At 36.0% G+C, this 20,920-nt stretch overlaps 1 protein-coding gene across 1 annotated transcript; it reads left to right on the top strand.

Moving 5' to 3' along the window:
* On the top strand, nt 1–20,884 carry LOC109076847 (integrin alpha-V-like). Its single transcript, XM_042763087.1, has 30 exons — nt 1–468; nt 1,185–1,321; nt 2,718–2,809; nt 3,001–3,115; nt 3,344–3,405; nt 4,111–4,153; nt 5,816–5,928; nt 6,215–6,272; nt 7,005–7,048; nt 7,157–7,213; nt 7,870–7,922; nt 10,787–10,992; nt 11,277–11,468; nt 11,606–11,651; nt 12,343–12,450; nt 12,962–13,017; nt 14,016–14,170; nt 14,714–14,851; nt 15,701–15,768; nt 15,866–16,013; nt 16,333–16,425; nt 16,566–16,645; nt 17,110–17,190; nt 17,425–17,530; nt 17,624–17,782; nt 18,019–18,144; nt 18,505–18,618; nt 18,734–18,841; nt 19,059–19,178; nt 19,456–20,884. Exons 1-30 carry the CDS (start codon nt 302–304, stop codon nt 19,552–19,554), a joined length of 3,144 nt encoding a protein of 1,047 aa, XP_042619021.1. The 5' UTR covers nt 1–301; the 3' UTR covers nt 19,555–20,884.
* Nucleotides 20,885–20,920: the final 36 nt, after the last annotated feature.

Consider the following 20,920-nt stretch of genomic DNA (forward strand, 5'->3'; position numbering starts at 1 on the left):
GTAGGCTGTGTTATTTTCACTTCCTGTTCAGTGGGACATCCCGCGGCTCCATCCGAGCAGGACTACATCAGTCCTCTGTCCTACTATTAGATTTTTGCTTCCATTTAACAGGTGAGGCTGGAAACGGATGCGTTTTATTGCAGCAGCGGCCCGCCTGCAGTAATGTGACGGACGTCTCCGCTGGACTGTGTTATTATTATGGAGCGCGGAATCAGTGGCGATCATCTGTGCTGCTGATCCAGACGTCCACCCACAAACAGCGCGATCTCCATCTACTCTCATACCTTCAGAGATACACAACATGGGCAAACATCTCATCTGCTGTTGGATTTGGGCTCTAGTGGCTCTTTTCTACTTCCAACAAGCACTTTCTTTTAATCTGGATAGTAACAAACCCACAGTTTTCGCTGGACCTCCAGGAAGTTACTTTGGATTTTCTGTGGATTTCTTCAATCCTGACAACAAACAGTGAGTATAGATTAAGTTGTGTTTGTAAACCTAGTGAGCTGTCGGTAAACTTTCTGCATTTATGTATTTGTTCTTTTGGGCGAAAGATACATAATTCTTAAATATGCATGACTATTCTGAAATATACGTTTATTAACAAATGTCACAATGTTGAACAGTCTATTGTGAAATTGTTTTAAACTTTAGGAAGTTGTAGCAAGAGTAAGTAGGACTGTTATGTGAAGCAAATAAAATATTTATATTTTTAGTTTTCAGTCGTTTTATTTTGAATTGTTTTTAAATGAAATATTCATTTTAATTTGACATTTGTATGATTTAATTAGTCATCAACTTTTCATCAACTCACTAAGCCACTGCATTTCTTTCATTAACCTAGTTTGGCCCTGACATAATATAATGTTTAATGCATTTTTTGTTAATAACACAAAAATAGTATTACAAAAAAGAGAAAAAAAATATATTATAATATATATATATATATATATTGTGGAATATATATATATATTGTGGACTATATATATATATATATATATGACATGCATATTTATATAAAAAATTTATTAGTGATGCATTAATATGTATATTTATAATATAATAAAAAAAATAGTATAATATAATAAATGTTAGATTTAGCAACTCGAGATGGTATATGCTTTATTATGATGTTTTAGTATGTGTACAAAAGCATTAAAACACATTTTATCCCGTGATTTCAGATTAAACATACTAGTTGGTGCACCCAGGGCAAACACATCTGACCAAACCCCGTCAACAGTCACTGAGAGGGGTGCTGTCTTCAGCTGTCCCTGGCACAAAAGTGGCTCATGTACCCAGATTGAGTTTGATAGCACTGGTAAGACGCAGCTCTGTTTTCATCCATCATAGTGTAGTCTTTGCTCCAACATGCTTTTATATATAGCTTTTTCTGTCTGTCTGTTGTTTCACATTACATGCAAGCGGAAGAAGTGTGGTTTGTCAGAGTTATTAAAGGACCTTCTAAGTAGCCTGTGACTTTTTAATGATTTAAATTTACATTTAGTCATTTAGCAGACGCTTTTATCAAAAACGACTTACAAATGAGAACAATGGAAGCAATCAAAATCAACAAGAGGGCAAAGAAATGCAAGTGCTGTAAGTGCTGTAGATTAAGTGGGTCATATATCAGCTTTGCTCTAAATATTTTCAATAGGTGGGGGAAAATAATTATTGGGGAAAACAATTAAAAACTCTATTAAATCCACCATCTTTATGACCAGCTTTACCACTAGAAACAACCATGAGAAACACTGGGAAATCCCCAGCTCAGTAGCACAGACAGATGAGCAGCTGGGGCGTCCTGTGGCTAAAACTGTGGCTGAGATGAACCAAGGCCGCAGGGAGGGAATATTTTTTTGGCTATATGTATGTATGTATGTATGTGTGTGTGTGTGTGTGTGTGTGTGTGTGTGTATGTGTGTGTGTGTGTGTTGAGGATCTAGGAAAACCTTCAACTGCAAAAGTATTGTAGGGAAGTTTTGCAAATGCATTAATTTAGATTCCTAGAGCAAATATTATAGATCTAAAAAACTGATTTAACGATTAGAATGATGTCAGAACAACATTGTAATGAAAAAATCACTGACTTTTTTGCAGAAGCTCTAAAAAAAACAAAAAAAAAAAAAAACACTTTCATTCTCCATGTTCTACAAATCATCCATAACTTGTGTGCCCATTTATAGAATGTTAATTTGATTATGATTTTAGTTACCATTAAGAATTTAGTAGTCTCAACTTCATAAGATGTTTTATCATTTTTAATCCACAATTCCACATATTTCCTTTAAAGTTAGTCTCCCTCTGGGCCTACTACTTCTATTAATGTCTACAAGTTCTCAAGTTCATTGTGCTAGTTAACAGCAGGAAAGGTAGGGTTTAATTCTAACGTGCCATGAATAGATTCAGCTGTCACTCTTCTTGACCTTGGATTGAACTTCAGATGGTTTGGTAATGAAGAGGATGAGAGAGTGTGGCATATCAACTCAACTTTTTAAACTCTGATGCTTCTGTTGTATCAGACTTTTTGAAATCAGTTGGAATTAGGGGAAATGGCAGTGGATGAGATTTTAGTGATGGAAAGAGCAGTGTAGTCTACTACAAAGGAAATGATGACAGTCTGATGAATCAAATTAACTGACCTAATGTTTCCATTCCCACTTCCCGCTATATCTCCTCCTTTCCCATTCTCCCTTGACCTGTCGTTCCTATCACAGATGACAGGAAGAATGCAAATGGACAGCAAATGGAGTTTAAGTCAAATCAATGGTTTGGGGCCACTGTGCGTTCCACTGGGGACCATATTTTGGTGAGTCTGTCTGTGGAGGATGTGGAATTTGCTCTGAAATAAGATTGTACAGAGCTCAAAATAATTATTTTGCAACAGATCACATTTTTGCTTTAGGGACAGAGAAAATAATTTAGTAGCAAAGCACTCAGAATTTACAGAAAGAACCTGATTACTACTCATGTACTGATCTGCACATATCTTTTTTTCAGGCATGTGCTCCTCTCTACCAGTGGAGCACGTATGGATTATCAGAGAGAGAGCCTGTCGGGACATGTTTCCTGAAGAAAGGCAATAGCATTGTGGAATATTCACCTTGCCGCTCTAGTACGTACATGATCACAGCTCTTTACCTCTGACTGCTCATGCCCTTATTGGGTCATAACTAGTAGACTCCTATAGAAATGTCTTAACTAAGATTCATGGGATATCATACTAGTGTATCATCTCCAAATCACTCATGGTTTTAAGAAACTAACATTTCCTTGAGACTTCCTTAAAATGACTTCTGCTTGTTGTGAATATGTGAATGACTTTGAATATTTTTTCCATCAGACTCAAACTCACCTGAGGGGCAAGGATTTTGTCAAGCAGGTTTCAGTGCTGACTTTGTGAAGGTATGTTTCACAGAAATCTGATCAAAAATATTAGGACATGTTATGCGTTATTTTCATTATGTCAAAATGTTCAAAATAATAATAAAAAAAATTAATGAAATGTTTTATTTATTGAGTGTGCTCTTTCTTTGTAATAAAATTGGTTTAGTTATTTAGATACTTATAGATACAATTTCTTTCAGTGTAACAATAGTTTATACACCAAAAAATCTTGTCAGGCCATATGTAGAACAAGTATCATTAGATGACATTAAAACACTCTGTTTATGGATTATAATGCAGCCCCCAAAAACCAATTCATTGTAATTTTAAATATTTTCCAATCCTTGCCACTGTCCTTCAAACCAGGTTTTACCCATTTGTCAACAAGATGTTTTTAATCATTTAAAATATAATAACATTCAGTATGATCATTTTTCTTTTATATATTTTAATAAGTACGGGTCAGAATAAGTATGTTGATTCATTTTTACATAAGTATATCTGTTATGCTGAATGATGATGGAACATAATTTCACCCATATTTTGACATTTCATTTTTACAAAAGGTATTTGATACATTTATGTAGACATTCGTGCTTATTATGCTTTTTATGCATATAAAATTTGGTGCAGTTTCGTCTTGGACCCATATATAGCTGTGTATGTTATTACCTATTCTTGCCCAGACTTGTACCAAAACGTGTTTTTATGTCTCTTTCAGAAAATCGGGTTGTTATTGGAGGACCAGGAAGCTTTTATTGGCAAGGTAAACCGATTTATTTTATTATCCCTCTGTGAATTTGACACTGAAAAGCATAATGGGAAAAAGGGAAACAACAATGTGCTCTGTCAGGATTTTTTGTGACTCAGAGCATGTCTGCTGTGTCTTCAGATATAGCATTCACACAAAACAAGCCAGTGAATGTTTGCACAATATTGGCAGTACATGTTTAAATTCATGAAAGTGTCTTTGGTCCCCGCCTGTCAGAGAAATGTTGCTCAGAGGAGAGGGAGCTATGTTTTTGAGTCAATAAATAATGCAGAATTATATGTTGTCTCCTTCAGTGAAGATGCGCCTGATGTTTCATTTAATTTTTTTGTGTTGCGCTGTGTGATGTTGAGATGGTTGTTTACTGAATTGCAGCTCTGTTATGACATCATAGGGCTGGGTCATGTAGGAACTGTGCCCAGAAAAGGCATTCAATGTCTAACACATCTTTCATGAATTTCATGACCTGCAGTGATCATTTTAAAGTTTCAGTTTAAAAGCTTTCTAATAGCCCTTTTTTTAAACTGTGTTTAGTTTTTCTGCTGAGTCTCTCTTTCCTGGTGGTATGATAATTATACACCCTGCTGAGAGTAAAATGCTTTCAGAAAAGTGAATGTGATTGATAGTAACTGAAGGAAACCTTGGTTAGGCTTGAAGTCCTTATTTTGACCCGTTTACATTTTTGAATTAATTTATGTCTCATTAACTACATTTTTTTTGCTACAAAAAGGGCACAAATCTGGGGGACGAATGGGAATTGTACTGATTACTCAGTAATTTGAAGTAATCTAAAATTTAATTTTAAATTTAAAAATGAAAAGAAATTAATTAAATTATTTATTTATTAGCAGCACATTTAAATTAACAGACTGAAGGAATTGATTTACTGAAACAAATTATATATTTTTTTTTTTTTGCTGCCGAGAGCCTCTCTTTGCTTGATGCTTTTAGAAATATCATAGTGACTTAAGCTAACCTTGGATAGACTTGAAATCAGTCTTTATTTTGGTGTGTTTCCATTTGTTAATGAATTCCTACATTATTGTCAAGCCTCATAAACTAAATAATTTTTCTACAAAAATAGACAAATGTCTGGGAACTTTACTATTTACTCAAATTAATTAAATTAACTTAAAAAGTCAAAGTTTTTTTTTCTGAAATTTAATAGCTTTTTTTAGTGGTAGATTTAAATGAACAGACTGAAGGAACTTAGCCGCTGAAATAAATTAGACTTAAGTAAGAGAACATTTGAAGGGAGTGTGTTTGATTATTGCGTCAGCTTACTCTGTTGTAAGGCTGTGTGAGCAATAAAACATAGCATACTACATACTTCCTGTAAAATAATTGCTTGCTGCTGAAAAAGCTACACTGTTTTAAAAAACCTGAGCTCCTGTTACACTACTGAAAAAGGAAATTAGTAGCATCACAATATTTAATTTACTCCCTAACACTGATGTTGAGACTAGTTTAGATTAGTCTAGTTAAGATTAAAGACCATAAGAACGACAAAATGCATGAACAACCATTAATAATAATATTACATGACTGAGGAGGGCGTGACTGTTTAGAATACTTTTTGTTAAGCATGTTTTTACTTGTAAATCATTTCATATGCCTGTTTCATATTTGTGCTTTCCTAACTGTTTTTTCTCTTTCTAGGTCAGCTGATCTCAGATGACATCACTGAGGTCATCAGCAGATACAACAAGGAGTTTTTTACTCCTTACAGTAACCAGTTAACAACCAAGTCAGCTTTGGGTAAGCCTGTTTGCGTCTGTAATTTTGTTTTGTGGTTTTGCGCTGTTACCTGGAAATGAGCAGCAGAGCTCAGTGTTATTTGGGTAAGCCTGTTTGCGTCTTTTGTTTTGATGTCTCTTAAAGTTGTAATTTTGTTTTGTGGTTTTGCGCTGTTACCTGGAAATGAGCAGCAGAGCTCAGTGTAATATTGGGTTTCATGTGTATTTAATGTTTGGGTGCTTTGAGTTGTTAAGAATGTACAAAATTAAACAATCGCTAGTGCAGTGCAGATATTTATGTCATCATTTGATTCGGTTTTAGGTTACTCTAACGACAATGGTGAAGATGGTAAGATATTTTAACGATGATGGTGAAGATGGTAAGATATTTAATCATTTTGATATGTTTGATTTTGGAAATGATCAATAGTTTGGGATCCATAAGATATTGTTTTAAAGAATGAATACTTTTATTCAGCAAGGGTGCATTTAATCGACAGTAAAATCAATATTAACGATAAAGACTTTCATAATGTTACAAAAAAAAATCACTATTTCGAATAAATGCTGTTCTTTTTAGGTTTCTGTTCAGCAAAGAATCCTGAAAAAACATGTTTTATGGTTTCCAGAAAAATATTAAGCAGCACAACTTTCAACATTAATAATTATAATAGACTTTTCTTGAGCATCAGATCAGTATATTAAAATGGTTTCTGAAGGATCATGTGACACTGAAAACTATTGAGTAATGGCTGCTAAAAAATCAGCTTTGCATCACGGGAATAAGTTACCTTTTAAAATAGATTTTAATAGAAAACAGTTTTTTTTAAATGGTAATAATATTTCACAATATTAATGTATTTTACTTTATTTTTACAATCAAATGTTTGAACGGTAGTGTAATTTTAAGCACCAACAACCACAAGTTGCTTGATTTAGCTGACCCTTACTGACCTGCTCCAAATATCAGCCCTATAGTATTGCAAACTGAAGTAGTGCATCATGGGAATTGCTTAAATCTGATTTTTCTCTTCATTGGGATCAAGAAGCTTCTCTGCTGAATGAAAGCATTGTTGTGTCCAACTCATTTCTAATTCTTCCTGCCTCCCTAGATTATGTCACAGGAGTTCCTAGAGGGGAGAAGGCTCTTGGTTATGTGAGTTTCATACTATTTTTGGTCAGGAATCTAATGAGAACCCATTAAAGTGTTGCAACCCTGCATGTAACCACTTGCATGAATCTCTGTCTGGTTTTGTCTTGTTAGGTCAACATTTTCAATGGGAGAAACATGGAGTCTATGTATAATTTCACAGGCACACAGGTGAGTGTTACAAAAATGTTTACACCTCTTATTATTCTGTTAGACTTTGTGCTGTGTGTTATATGACAGGATAAGAGCATATATGAGCAGTCTGGGCTGTGAGCAGCCTGCGGGTTACATGACATGCCCATGCTTGTGGTCATGGCACAGTTATGTTTAACATTTGTTTATGAGCGGAGAGTTCATGTCCTAAATCCACTCCCACATCTGGAAGCTATTGACAGCAGTGTCGCCAACACACGAGAGCGAGAGCTGAAAACAGGATGAGGTGTGGAGTCAGCAGGCATGTGTTTATGGCTGATTGTGATTGCTTCAGTTCTGATTCATCAACAGTTAATCAAGCTTAAGTCAATATAAGCTAAACAGAGATTTATGAGTCAAAAAGCTCGAAAACTGAATCTTGAATCTTGATATACTGTAGGGGGCTCCACCAATACCAGTGATGATAGTGATAATGATAGTAGTAGTATTGGTGTTGTTGTTATGTTAGTCGATTTAAATGTAATGGACAATAGATTTTATGTAGACTTTTTTTGTCTTAAAAACCGTATTTAGTCTAAAGCTCCAGTTTAGTCATCTAGTCATCTTCAATTAAGTCTCTTTCTTTCTCTCTCTCTCTCTCTCTCTCTCTCTCTCTCTCTCTCTGTCCACCTTAGATGGCTGCTTACTTTGGTCATTCTGTAGCAGCTGTTGATATCAATAATGACAGGTAAGTGATGATTTACACTCACACTCTGTTGGATGTTTTTTTGTCATTTTGGGAATTCAGTATTTGTGAATCAAAATCAGATCACTCTTTAAACTGACCTTCAGGAAATCAGGCTCACAGACTTAAATGGATACTTAAGTCAAAAATTTAAATTGTGTATTTACTCGCCCCTATGTTGTTTAAACCTGTATAACTTTCTTTTCTGGAATATGTTGAAGAATGTTTCAACTGTTTGCCCATAAATTGAAAGTCTGTGAATCTAAAAAAAAAAACATTTTTTTATTTTCATTATCACAACATCAACCACACAATCTCAGAAAACAAATAACATAAAAACAGATTACATAAAATAAGATGTAAGATAAAATTTTAAAATTTCAAATTACTGTGATAATTTTATACATTTTTGTATTGTCAGTATTATAATTATAATTTAGAAATTATTAGTAATATAATTATTATAATATAATATAATATAATATAATATAATATAATATAATATAATATAATATAATATAATCAGCTCTTCTCCAGTCCCTCTATTACTAGAACCAAATATCTGTTGAATTTCTTTTGGGAAGATAGATAACATACATGGCCTTTCTTACCTGGAGTATGTTGTTCTGATGTTGTTGCTGTTACTGCAAGACTGAACTTCTGCCAGGAACATCAGGTCAACCTGCTGCCCTTCCAGAATCAGGTGGTTTGTCTTTGTCTGGCATCTCAGCTGAGAGCTGTCCACTATGGGTGACCCTACCAGTAGTTGTGAAGTACCAGTGGTGTAGCTCTCAGCATCACTGATGTACACAAGCCATCACAGTACGTCAAGCTGCAAACCCTTTGAGGGACCCTAACCTACCCTATTTAACTGTTTAAGACAACCGCATGTCAACCAACCACTCAAAACATCCTGATAACCACATAGCGACGCATGAAAAACCACACAGAGGAGTCCAACAACATCTGAACAACCACGCAGAGCCCCAGCTCAAGGCTGTAGGGATGCTGTCAACCACAACGTGTCTCCATCATGGGCTCCACAGAGCGGTAAATGTCCTGGTAGCTCTGCACGCTGCAGCCGTGGATGGAGACGGTGTCTTTCTGCTGACACAGAGGCACCTCACACACGTCCACTGACGAGACTGAGGATTGCTGGAGCGGATGTCAGGGAGGACAGCAGCGTTCTCAGATATCACTCTTCTAACCTGTTGGGTGCTGTGAGCTTTGGCAGAGATGCAGCTGTAGGTGTGATCTAACCTGATTAAAGCTGCCAGCTGTGAAAGCTCACAGGCCTCTTGAATGGAAGAGACTCCCTCCACCAAGAATCCCCTCAGGTGTGTGGGAAGAGCCCTGCTTCTTCTGGGGCGATGCTGCTCCATGAAGATGCCTAGAGAAGCACTTCACAAATTACACAAATTGATGAAACTCACCAAACTTCAGAGTTGAAGGCTTGTAGCGTGTGATCAGACTTCAAGGCTTCAGGGACAGTTGTGTTGATTTCAAATATAAACTAAAGCTGCTGTTACTGACATAGAATGTTGAGGCTCATTTAAATGTAAACAACACTTACAAGCAGTAAAGGCCCATTCACACCAAGAACGATAACTATAAAGATAACGATATTAGCGTCCACACCAGCGAACGATATCTTCTGTTTATTCTAAGTGCACGCACGTCTGCTGTTATAAATTCTTGAGCTTGTTACAGCAGGATGGATTCTGATGGGCTGTCAATTTTTTTATCGTTCATCAGCTGGAAAAAAAAAATGCTTTGAAAGTGATTCCAACGATATTGTTTTTCTTTGTCTTTATCGTTATAGTTGTGGTGTGGACTCTGCTGTTCTTTAATACTGAAAATTATTTTTAGAACTATATCTTTATCGTTATCTTTATAGTTATCATCCTTGGTGTGAACGGGTCTTAAGTCAATTAGCAATTAAGGTGATGATACATGAGACAACTTTTTTGAGCAATGTTGCACTTTCCCATTGAGAATGGGCAACAAATTTCTATCTGGATACTTTAGATAGGTCATGGGCCCTGTGTCTCACCTGGATGCCTTTTAACAGCAACATTTCTCAAAAAGTTGCCTCGTGTATCATCACCTATAGAGCAGCTTGAGCCCTCTGTTACACTTACTATATGCATGTGTGTGTGTGTATGTAGTTGTGTCTGTAAAGGCCAGAATCACTATTAGGAACTTCTCTGTGTTAGTGGGTCATGAGTGAATAAGTGCTTATGAACTAATCTTTTAAGTGAACAAACCATTCTTGTTCACTTCCTAGCACTGACTCATATCATTTGCTCAAGTGTCTTCCTGTTAAGGCAAACAACTGCTTTGGGGGCTTTTTTCCAGCCTCCAAAGACATCCAAAGTATTTAATTGGTTGGTCCTACTGTATGAATGTGACTGAATGAACAAGTGAGTCAATCTTGTTCAACAGAAAGGGGGGAAAATGATTAATTGAAGATTTTTATGAGAGTTTTTTGTTTTTGTTTTTTAGAAACCAGTACAGAACCACTTCAAAAAATAATAATCAAATAAATAAACCATTATTATAATACTCCAAACAAATAAAATTAGCCTAAAACGTTTTGAGAGCATTCACTGGCATTATTTTAAAAAATGAGCTGCGATCTGGACATTATGCAACAGGAAAGATAAAGTTCCCTACTTTTCCCCGACAAGTATCTCTGTGCCTGAACATGTTGACCATTTTTGTTCTGGAATGCCCTGTTCTGTGAATTTATTACCTTTCAAAGTTTGACATTTATTCAACAGAATCTTCCAGCTGGTTTATGCTGGTTGGTAAGTGTGGTATGCTGATATTTTCACTTAGAATAAGCCTTCTATTTCCCCCTTTAGGAAGATGGACTTGTTGGTGGGGGCTCCTCTGTTCATGGACCGCGGCTCAGATGGGAAGTTAAGGGAGGTGGGTCAGGTCTATGTCTACCTAGGCAAAGGTGGCTTCACCTTCAACAATGTCATCAAACTCACTGGTTCTGAGATCTACGCTCGATATGGAAGCTCGATCTGCAGCCTGGGAGACCTCAACATGGATGGATATAATGGTACTATTTTGACTTTCCTGTATTCTCAGAAATTCTGTGCTGTTCTTTTAAGAGCCCAAACTATCTTCCAAGACAGACAGAGAGACAGTACATATATAGTCATTTGTGGTCATGGTCTGATGTTGTCAATGTCTTCCTCGTCTCATTGTGCAACAGTAATCATGACTCATGAGCTTTTTGAGCAATGGCTATACTTGCAGATAAAAACACAGTACTGCCCATGGCAGTTACTCAATAAACAACTTAACATGGTTTTATATTTAATCCCTTTGTTTTTTTCTCAGATGTGGCCATTGCTGCCCCATATGGTGGGCAGTTCCACCGCGGCCTGGTGTACATCCATAACGGGCGTCCCACAGGGCCCAATCCTGTGGCCTCTCAAGTTCTGGAAGGAACATGGGCATCTGCTTCTATGCCTTCCAGCTTTGGTTACGCCATGAACGGAGGCACAGATGTCGATCAGAATGGATACCCTGGTTAGATCCTGTTTTACACATTCACACATCTTTTGCAATTAACTGATTACAGTCACTTCAGTTCAAAGCTACATCCTCTCCCACACTTCTACTGCCACTCATTCTTTTTCTCTCACACTCTCTCTCTCCTCTTATAGACCTGGTTGTTGGGGTGTTTGGAGCTGACAAAGCCGTTCTATACAGGTACAGTATGCTTATGCTTCACTTTGAAGTCACACATGCATTTGATAGACTTTTATGATCAGGGCCATTAAAGGTGGTTTCATTTAATTCAGCAGCATTTAATTTGCTTCATGTGCAAGTAGTGAAAGCAGTTACAGTCTGTATTAAAAGAAAATTACAGTGGAACATTTGCCATCATGTATTTTTGTACATGGAAGACCACCAGGCTTAGATTTACATTGTATTACACGTACTGTAGAAGCCATAATGTACAGTCAGCTTGTCATAATTGCGCAATAAGCTCTGGGTATTGAAAAACAGCTGTCAAAAGTTTAGTCGTAAAATGTGAAACTATCATCCCAGCCTATCAAGACCATTAATGGTTACTAAGCTGCAAAAATGGGTGATTCCGAATACCGCACAGTATTGATGTCACAAACATGAACATAGTAATATTACCACCCACATTTTAATATCACTCCTTCTTTAGTATTCTACATCTTGGTTATGGCATTTAATTATTGAATTTGTGAATTAGGCAGGATTTTTCATATGCGATGAGGATAGCTAGTCATAAAAGAGGTCATTTGCATATTCTACGGGTCAGGAAGTCATGTAAAACTAAAATAAAATGATTGTACATTATCTTTCTGTGAATGTCTACAATCTTACACTATAAGACTGATGATACCTGCTTGTTTTGTGTTTCTAGGGCTCGTCCGGTCATCAGTGTGAACACCACACTGGATATAAGCCCACAAATCCTAAACCCTGAAGACAAGAGCTGCACCCTGCCTGGAACAACCACCAAAGTATCCTGGTGAGTCAAGCTGTTTTTTTTTTTTTTTTTTTTTTTTTTTTTTTTTTTATCAAACATTTTCAAACAAGCAGCCATTGAAACATTTTGCCTCTAAGTGGCGACATGTAATGATAGAAACATAATGGCCAAATAAAAAGTGCATTAAAATCATTGCAGTAATCACTTTGTTGCATCTTATATGACCAGTAAAATCATAACAAATATATTGTGAATATCCCTAAAATATCACTAAAAAAATTTCCTCAGTTTTTTTTAAATGCACATTTAGATTATTTGAGGGTCACTATTATTATTTTGTAACATTCTGCTTCTGTTAAAACACAGTTGTTTGTGCAAGAACGCAGTAATGTATGACGGTCTGTTTAGAAAGAGCTGTTTAAAGAAGTGATTTTCTTAAATAGAAATTAGCGTAGATTTGGTTGATCATCAGTAATATCTTTAAGATACTTGACTATTATGCACTGAGAATATTATGAAAATAATGGTAACTCTACTCAATTCTTTCCCTCAGCTTCACTGTGAAATACTGTCTGAAGGCAAATGGCAAGGGAGCACCATCTTCTCTTCGTAAGTACTTGTTTCTTTATATATGCAATTTATTGAAATGTGTAATATTCAGGAACCTATTATTGCACGTAGTAGAAGCACATGGTGATTGTAAATGGAGTCCTGCTGTTGCGGTGTGTTATGAGCACTGCTGCGGGGGGAAACTAGAGCTCAACATGTCAGGCATCAGTGTGTTTGGAGCCGGACGTACGGTGCAGAGCCGTTAAAAGCCCAGCGTCCGGTGCTCACAAAGCTTTCACATGGATCTCACTGTCTGGGGTGTAATGGCTAGCAGACCCACAGCCAACTGTTCATAGAACATAAACCATGATGCCAATTCATTATTTCTCTGTCCGCTTTGAAGTTCTCCTATGCTGTGGTTGAACTAATGGCTGCTGTAATGCAAGCTTAAGGTGCGGATGTGTGTATGGTGCAAGGCCATAAATGGATCTGCAGTGATCTGAAACGCATAAACTGTGTGTCAGTTTAATTGTTTTGTTTTGAGTAGGACATGTAATGGGTATATAGGTAAATACTACTGTTCAAAAGTTTGAGACCAGTAAGATTTTTTTTATTTACGAATGAATTATTTTTTAACAATAAATTGATCAAAAGTGACAGTGACAACAGTCCTACTTTGTTTACCTCACAATGACTAGGCAGACACATTTCAGAATACTGAATAAATGTTGTTAATGTGTCATAGTGATACTTACCCATAAATTTACTCATTCTCATGTTGCTCCAAACCAAAATAGCATTCTTTCTTCTGTAGAACATAAAAGAAGAGATTCTGAGAAAAGAGTTTGTCATGCAGTGTAAGTCAGTGGGGTCCAGTATTACCTAGTTTCCAATATTGTTCAATATCTTTATGTGTTATGTAGAAGAAAGTAAGTCATACAGGTTTGGAATGACATGGGTGTACTCTCCCTTTAAATAGAATGTTTTAAGCTCTTGAAGTGTTTCTCTCCATTATAATTGAAATGAAAATGTGACCTGGAAAACCCTTTCATTCATAGATTTCCAAGTGGATTTGACCCTTGACCGCCTCAAACACAAGGGAGCCATCAAACGGGTCCAGTTCCTCCATAACAAGATGCCTAATTATTCAAAGAACATGACCGTCTCCAACAGCCAGGGACAAGCCTGCGAGGAGCTTCAGGCTTTTTTAATAGTGGGCAAATCCATTCACATTTATGCATTTGAAAGATGTTTTTATCCAAAGCATTTTGCAGTGCTTGCAAGGTATACATTTTATAGGAAATCAAACTCGTGACCTAGGTGTTCCTAATGTAATGCTCTACCAGTTGAGATACAGGGACACACAGAATCCCTGTGTGACTCGTTCACTTCTGCTGATCATGCCAGTACTGGGCTGTGAAAAGTTTAGTGTAGTTTTGCTTTATTTGGCCAACTGAAGAAGTTCTGATGCCTTTATGTCATCAAATATGTGTTTGCTTTATGCCTAAAGCTGTAGTGGCAGATAGCCCAGATGTTTGGCACTGGAATATGCCATTATTTTGTTTTAAAAAGGAACAATGTGTTACAGAGTTAAAGAAGGATTTGACCTGGAAAGCCAAAGCTCTCTTTCTTGGACATAAAAGAGCATGTTGTAGAGCTTGTAAGCTGGACTGAAATTCCCCAGCCTTGAGCTCATTGAAGTAGAGGCCCCATTTCTCTCTCTCCATCCACTCTCTACCTCTCTCTCTCTTAACAGGATGACTCAGAATTCAGGGATAAGATCACACCCATTTCTGTTTTTATGGAGTACAGCTTGGATTACAAAACAGCAGCAGATAAGACCGGCCTGTTGCCCATCCTTGACCAGTCTACACCTACAAATGTCACTAAGCAGGTACAGCTGTTACCCACACTAGACCTCTGCTGACAGGGGCACTACATATACACTACATTTCAAAAGTTTGGGGTTGCTAAGGTGTTATATTTTTTTTTTTTTTTTTTTTTTTTTTTTTTATTCTCTTATGCTCACCCAGGCTGCAGTTGTGAAATTAAAATACAGTAAATACCAGTATTTTGTGAAATATTAATACAATTAAAAAATATATTTAATATATTTAAAAATTTAATTTATTCCTGTTTTGGCAAAGCTGAATTTTGTCAGTGTCACATTATCTTTCAGAAATCATTTTAATGCTGATTTGATGCTCAAGAAAAATTTCTTATTATCAGTGTTTAAAAAAGCTGAATATTTTTTGTGGAAACCATAATCTTTTTCTCTGATGTAATAGATGAACAAGGTTTATTCAGTGTATATGGCTGACATGGTTGAGTTAAAATCTTTTTAATGGCTTTCAGACTTTTATCAAGAGGTTTTTATATATATATATATATATATATATATATATATATATATATATATATATATATATATATATATATATATATATATATATATATATATATATATATATATATATATATATATATATATATATATATATATATATATATATATATATATAGTTATTACAAATGATTGGAAAACCATGGGAATTCATTGGTCATAAAGTGTGGGAACCCTAAACTAAATTTTATATTGTGCAGAAGCCGCTCAAAAGATAAAATCTTCCACTAATCATTAACAGAGTTACATGCTGATTTACAACATACAATTAACATTAAATAGCACTGGATAAAAATAGAAACTCACTTGAATTCCTTATTATCCCTTGTGACTTTCCAGGCCCACATACTCCTAGACTGTGGCGAAGACAATATTTGCAAGCCAGACTTGAAACTGTCTGTTGTGAGGTGAGTCACTGTTTCATTTGAGCCTTAAATTCCACTGCATTGTCTGCTGGTGTGGAGCTGGAGATTAACTTTGTGCTTTTGATGTTTTGTGCTGTAGTGACCAGAAACAGATCTACATAGGGGATGACAACCCCCTGACCCTAGAGGTCACAGCAGAGAATGGAGGAGAAGGGGCATATGAGGCCGACCTTACTGTCACACTACCATCTCAGGCAGATTTCATTGGGGTCGTGCGTAACAGTGAGGTGAGAAGTGACCCATCTACACCTCATAAAGTGCTCTGTCCTCCTGTAATGAGACACAACTAATGTTGAATTAAAAGAGCTGATTTAACAGAAGGTCCGGGTTTAATAACAATTAGTTTGTTTGGTTTAGTTTGGACAGTAGTTAGATCACTTAAAGTAAGATTTGTAAGCGCTTTAAAAACAACACAAGCTGCAAATTGCTCTGAAAAGCATTGCCTGATATGAGACTGTGTATATTTCAAATAAATGCTGTTCTGTGTGTGTGTAGTGAAGTCATTTAAGATATTTTGAGGGTTCTTTTGTTATTTCTGTATTTCAGACATTGTCTAGACTGTCCTGTGCTTTCAAGAGAGAGAATCAGACCAGAGTGGTGGTGTGTGATCTTGGGAACCCAATGAAAGGAGGAACTAAGGTAAACAAACATACTTTCTGAAGTGTCTGCATATTTATTTGTACCAAAAGTCATTTTATTTTTAATGTTGTTTACTGTAACTTAAATTAGCAGTTTTATTTCACTGAATATTTTTCTGTAAAATCGCGGTGTTTGTGTAGATATTAGCAGGAATGCGCTTCAGCGTGCTCCAGCTCTCTGAACAGGATACAGAAGTCAAGTTTGACTTGCAGATAAAGAGGTATTTTAATTAATGCTTGCTTTTACAATAATATAGTTGATAGATTTGCTTGTGCAGTGTTAATTAAGTGGAGTTTGGTGGGCCATTATAACAAATGTAAAGTAAAGACCATCTAAACATATATTTTCACTTGTCTTTTTATTTAAGTCGGTAAAACTTCAGACAGCATTTGTTTCTAATGCTGCATCATCATGCACTACCACCATTTTTTTTTTTAAACTACAAACTACAAACAACTCCTCTTTTTTCTCCTCTATAACAACATGCCCTGCACTACCTGCCACTCAATCAGTTTTTCTACACACTATCACGTCTTTGCCTGTCTTTAGCTCAATGATTTATAGTGCATTTCTGAAACACAGAGTGGAGTTTTATCTGTAAATTATTGAAATGTATCAGTTTTTGAAACAACAGCACCATCTATTGCTTGATTGTGAAAGTTAATAATTCCCTTCTGCTTTTAGCTCAAATCAGTTCAACAATACCAGCAATCTAGCGTCTGTTGTCACAAAGCTTGCTGTGCTGGTCAAAGTGAAATTAAGAGGGTATGATCATTTAAATCATATTTCTGTTAAACAAGTTGCAACAAGTTATTACATTTAGATTTAGCAAAGTTTTTTTTATTTAGAATGACTTGTGCAATATGACCAGGATTATGTATTAAGAAAATAAAAATGGTTCTGTATAGATGGAATATGTTAATGAGAACCTGAATGATGAAAAAAACACTTGTACATTAATTGACTTGTACTAAGCTCAATCTGCTCTATCCTGTGTAGGGTGTCTGCGCCAGAGCAAGTGTTTTTACCCATCGCTAACTGGCAGCCAAAACAGAGTCCTGTTCTGGAGGATGACATTGGACCTCTTGTACAGCACATCTATGAGGTAGAAGATGCCATACAGACATTATACATATATTATACATTGGCAGTGCATCATTCTTTATGATTTTAATGCTGAAATCACTGATCTTCCTAGCTAAGGAACACAGGACCCAGTACTTTCAGTAAGGCTATTTTGGATGTGCAGTGGCCCTACAGATTCAACAACGGCTCTCTGCTCTACATCACCAAGTTTGACGTGGACGGAAATATGAATTGCAGCTCAAACAGGGAGCTCAACCCTCTTAATGTCACTGTATGTATCCCACAATTGAATCATGAAAGGATGTATTTATATACCAGACCATTGTTAATAACCGGTGTAAACAGGATGAATGTTAAACATAATGTTCTGATCAGTTGTGACATTTTGCGTAGACAGACAAATTAGTTACATGGATGGTTAAAACCTTTGCTTGTTCACAACTTGGTTGTATTTAGGATTTCATCTAATATAGCAGGGATAAACTTCTGCTTTTTTTTTTTACCTAGAATCCTAGATTTATTGACAAAAATGAGACCTCGGCCAGTGGAGGCAGAACTGAGGGGAGGAACAGACGCAGCGTCCACCGCAGAGACCTGGAGGACAAACAAGAGGAAGAGAACCTGGAGATTCTGGTATATTCACAGCTTTTTGACAACCACCACTGTCTGTGAAATACTTGAAACAGTTTCATATTGAATCTGAAATTTTATATATTTTTATATTTTTGAGACGTTTCTTATGCTCACCAAGACTGCATTTATTTAATGAAAAATACAAGAAACATAATATTATGAAATATTAATGCAGTTTAAAATAGCTGTTTTCTTTTTCAATATATTTGACTTCTGTAATGGTAAAGCTGAATTTTCGGCATAATTTCTCCAGTCTTCAGTGTCACATTATCCTTCAAAAATCATTCTAATCATTCATTGAACTGTCCTTTACACCAGTATTCATGAATATAAGTGCAATGTTTGTTTGTATCCACTCAGGATTGTGGGAATGCGGAGTGTCAGGAGATTAAGTGTTGGATCGGCCGGCTGGAGAAAGGCCAGAGTGCTATTCTATTTATTTACTCCAGACTCGCCGTGAGCACATTTCTCAAGGTAAAAACTATTCATTTGACTAACACGGCAAAGCCTTAAAGATCTTTAATATACTGTTTTCACTGCACAAATGCTAATACATTTAAAACACAGCAGTGGTTTTCTTTCCTTTTAGGCTGAAAGTCAAAACAAATCGTACAATGTTCGATCCACAGCCTCCTTCAGCGTCATAGAGATGCCATATAAAAATCTCCATTCTGAGCTCCCAACCAGCAAGACATCAGTAAGTGTCTATGATCATCAATGTAAATGGGACATGACAGGATATACTTTCTTTTTCTTGGATTTTCTGGAGTCAGAAAGTGAATGGAATGGTTATGTGTAACTACTGTTTATGAAACTAACACATTTGTATGCCGGATATATGGTGAATTTAACCATCTTCACTGATCACGACAGAGGGTTGTATGGTGTCATAATCCCGCATCTCTGTCCTGCAGGCCTCTCTGAAGGTGATCTGGAATTCAGAGAACCCTCAGCCTGTCCCAGGATGGGTGGTGGCTTTGGCTGTCCTGGCTGGACTTCTTCTCCTGGCTTTGCTCATCTTTGTCATGTATAAGGTGAACAGCTGTATAACTTGAGTTAAATTACTTGGACTGATTGATAGTTTGATGGACTATGGATGTCAGTCCTGTCTGTAATCCATTCAGTATTAATTAAATATATATATATTTTTAGCCAATAATGAGTGACTGTTACTTGCATTTCCATGACCTTTTCAATAGTTATTTATTTATTTTATTAAATGTCTGTCTCTTTTGATGTTTATTAAATGTTCATTGCTTAAAATCAATGGATATCAGTGACTGGTTTCATCTTGATTTCTCTCCTCCTCAGTTGGGCTTCTTTAAACGTGTACGGCCGCCCCAGGATGACAACATAGAGAAAGAGCAGCTTCAGCCTCAGGAGAACGGAGACAGAAACACAGAAGCCTGAGCTCTTAGCCTATCACAGTGCAGAGGCATAATGCCACGTCTGCAGGAATGTGCCTGATTTACACCAATGCTGATGAGAATACAATACACCCTTCACAGCTCCATCATCTTTATTAGCAGGTCAGCATTTAATCATGCTGACAGGCCTGACGAGTGAGATGGCTGTCATCATTTGAATGGTACATACAGTAGCTGAGGTGGTTTGAATAACCAGGATGCTCTGTTAATAAGACTAAATCCCTGTGCTCATGTCCTTCTTTAACTGCACTGAGTCTTAAGACGAGATTTGATTTTCAGTTGGGCATAGTGAATGAACACATTTAAAATCATAGTACATTTCAAATTGTTTACAAGCAACAAAAAGAAAGGTAATGAACCTTAAATAATAGAAAACGAGATCATGATTTTTAAATTTTTATTTTGAGGAAAGATGTGACGTAGTTTGGCACATCATTAGATTGCAGCTTCTGCTTCTTCTGTGGGATAATCTTCTGTTATATTGTTTTTCACTGATCATTTCTGCTGTTTGGGGCTTTCTGTTGGACTTTGGACTTTCGGTTTTTATCTGTTTTCTTTGCAGTTGTTTCAGCTGTTGGGATTTGGACTCTTAATTTCTTATTTGGGCGTAAAGTGTATTATTTTGAGAAAATATTCTTAAGTTTGTCTACTGTAAACATTATTTTAGAGCAGGATTGTGTTTGTGCATTTAGAGTGTTTGGTTGAATTTGTATTATAAAAAGAAAAAAATAATATCTTTGCACAATAGAGCAATAAAATTGTAGCATTTTTGCATTTTGATTAATACCCCTTATGGACAGAGCACCTTTATTATAATGTTTTAATATTCCTCTTGGTCACAATCTAAGCAAAGTATTTTTTTAGATGAAAGATGATCTCTTTTACCCAAATACATGTTGATTAGAATAGGAAAAAAATAAATTTAGTGTAATGTATCCCACTTAATATTAATTAATAAGAATAAAAAGGTCTGATGGCATGGAATAACTGAGGCTGGAATCCTTAACAATATTGGCCTTTTTTCAATTGATTCATTATATTGAAAAGAGTTATTTAACTAATGATTTTTGGTTTAAAGGTTGCGGATCATAGTTATTGGTCTTAATTTTGACTTCAGATATACTGAAATAACAACCCATAACACTGAAAAACCTGGATTTCTTATGTTGCTGTATTATAGTAATGCTGCTGCCCATATGAATTTACCCATATTGGGTTGCCATAAGTATGTTGTCAAAATGAAAAAGTGTATACATTTATAATTCAATCAAAAGTATGCATTTTCCACAAATAAAATGACCCAGAATATATTATCTATTTTGTCTGTAAAGTTTGTAAAAAATAAAATA

Source organism: Cyprinus carpio, chromosome A9 (assembly GCF_018340385.1).
Source record: "Cyprinus carpio isolate SPL01 chromosome A9, ASM1834038v1, whole genome shotgun sequence".
NCBI lineage: Eukaryota > Metazoa > Chordata > Actinopteri > Cypriniformes > Cyprinidae > Cyprinus > Cyprinus carpio.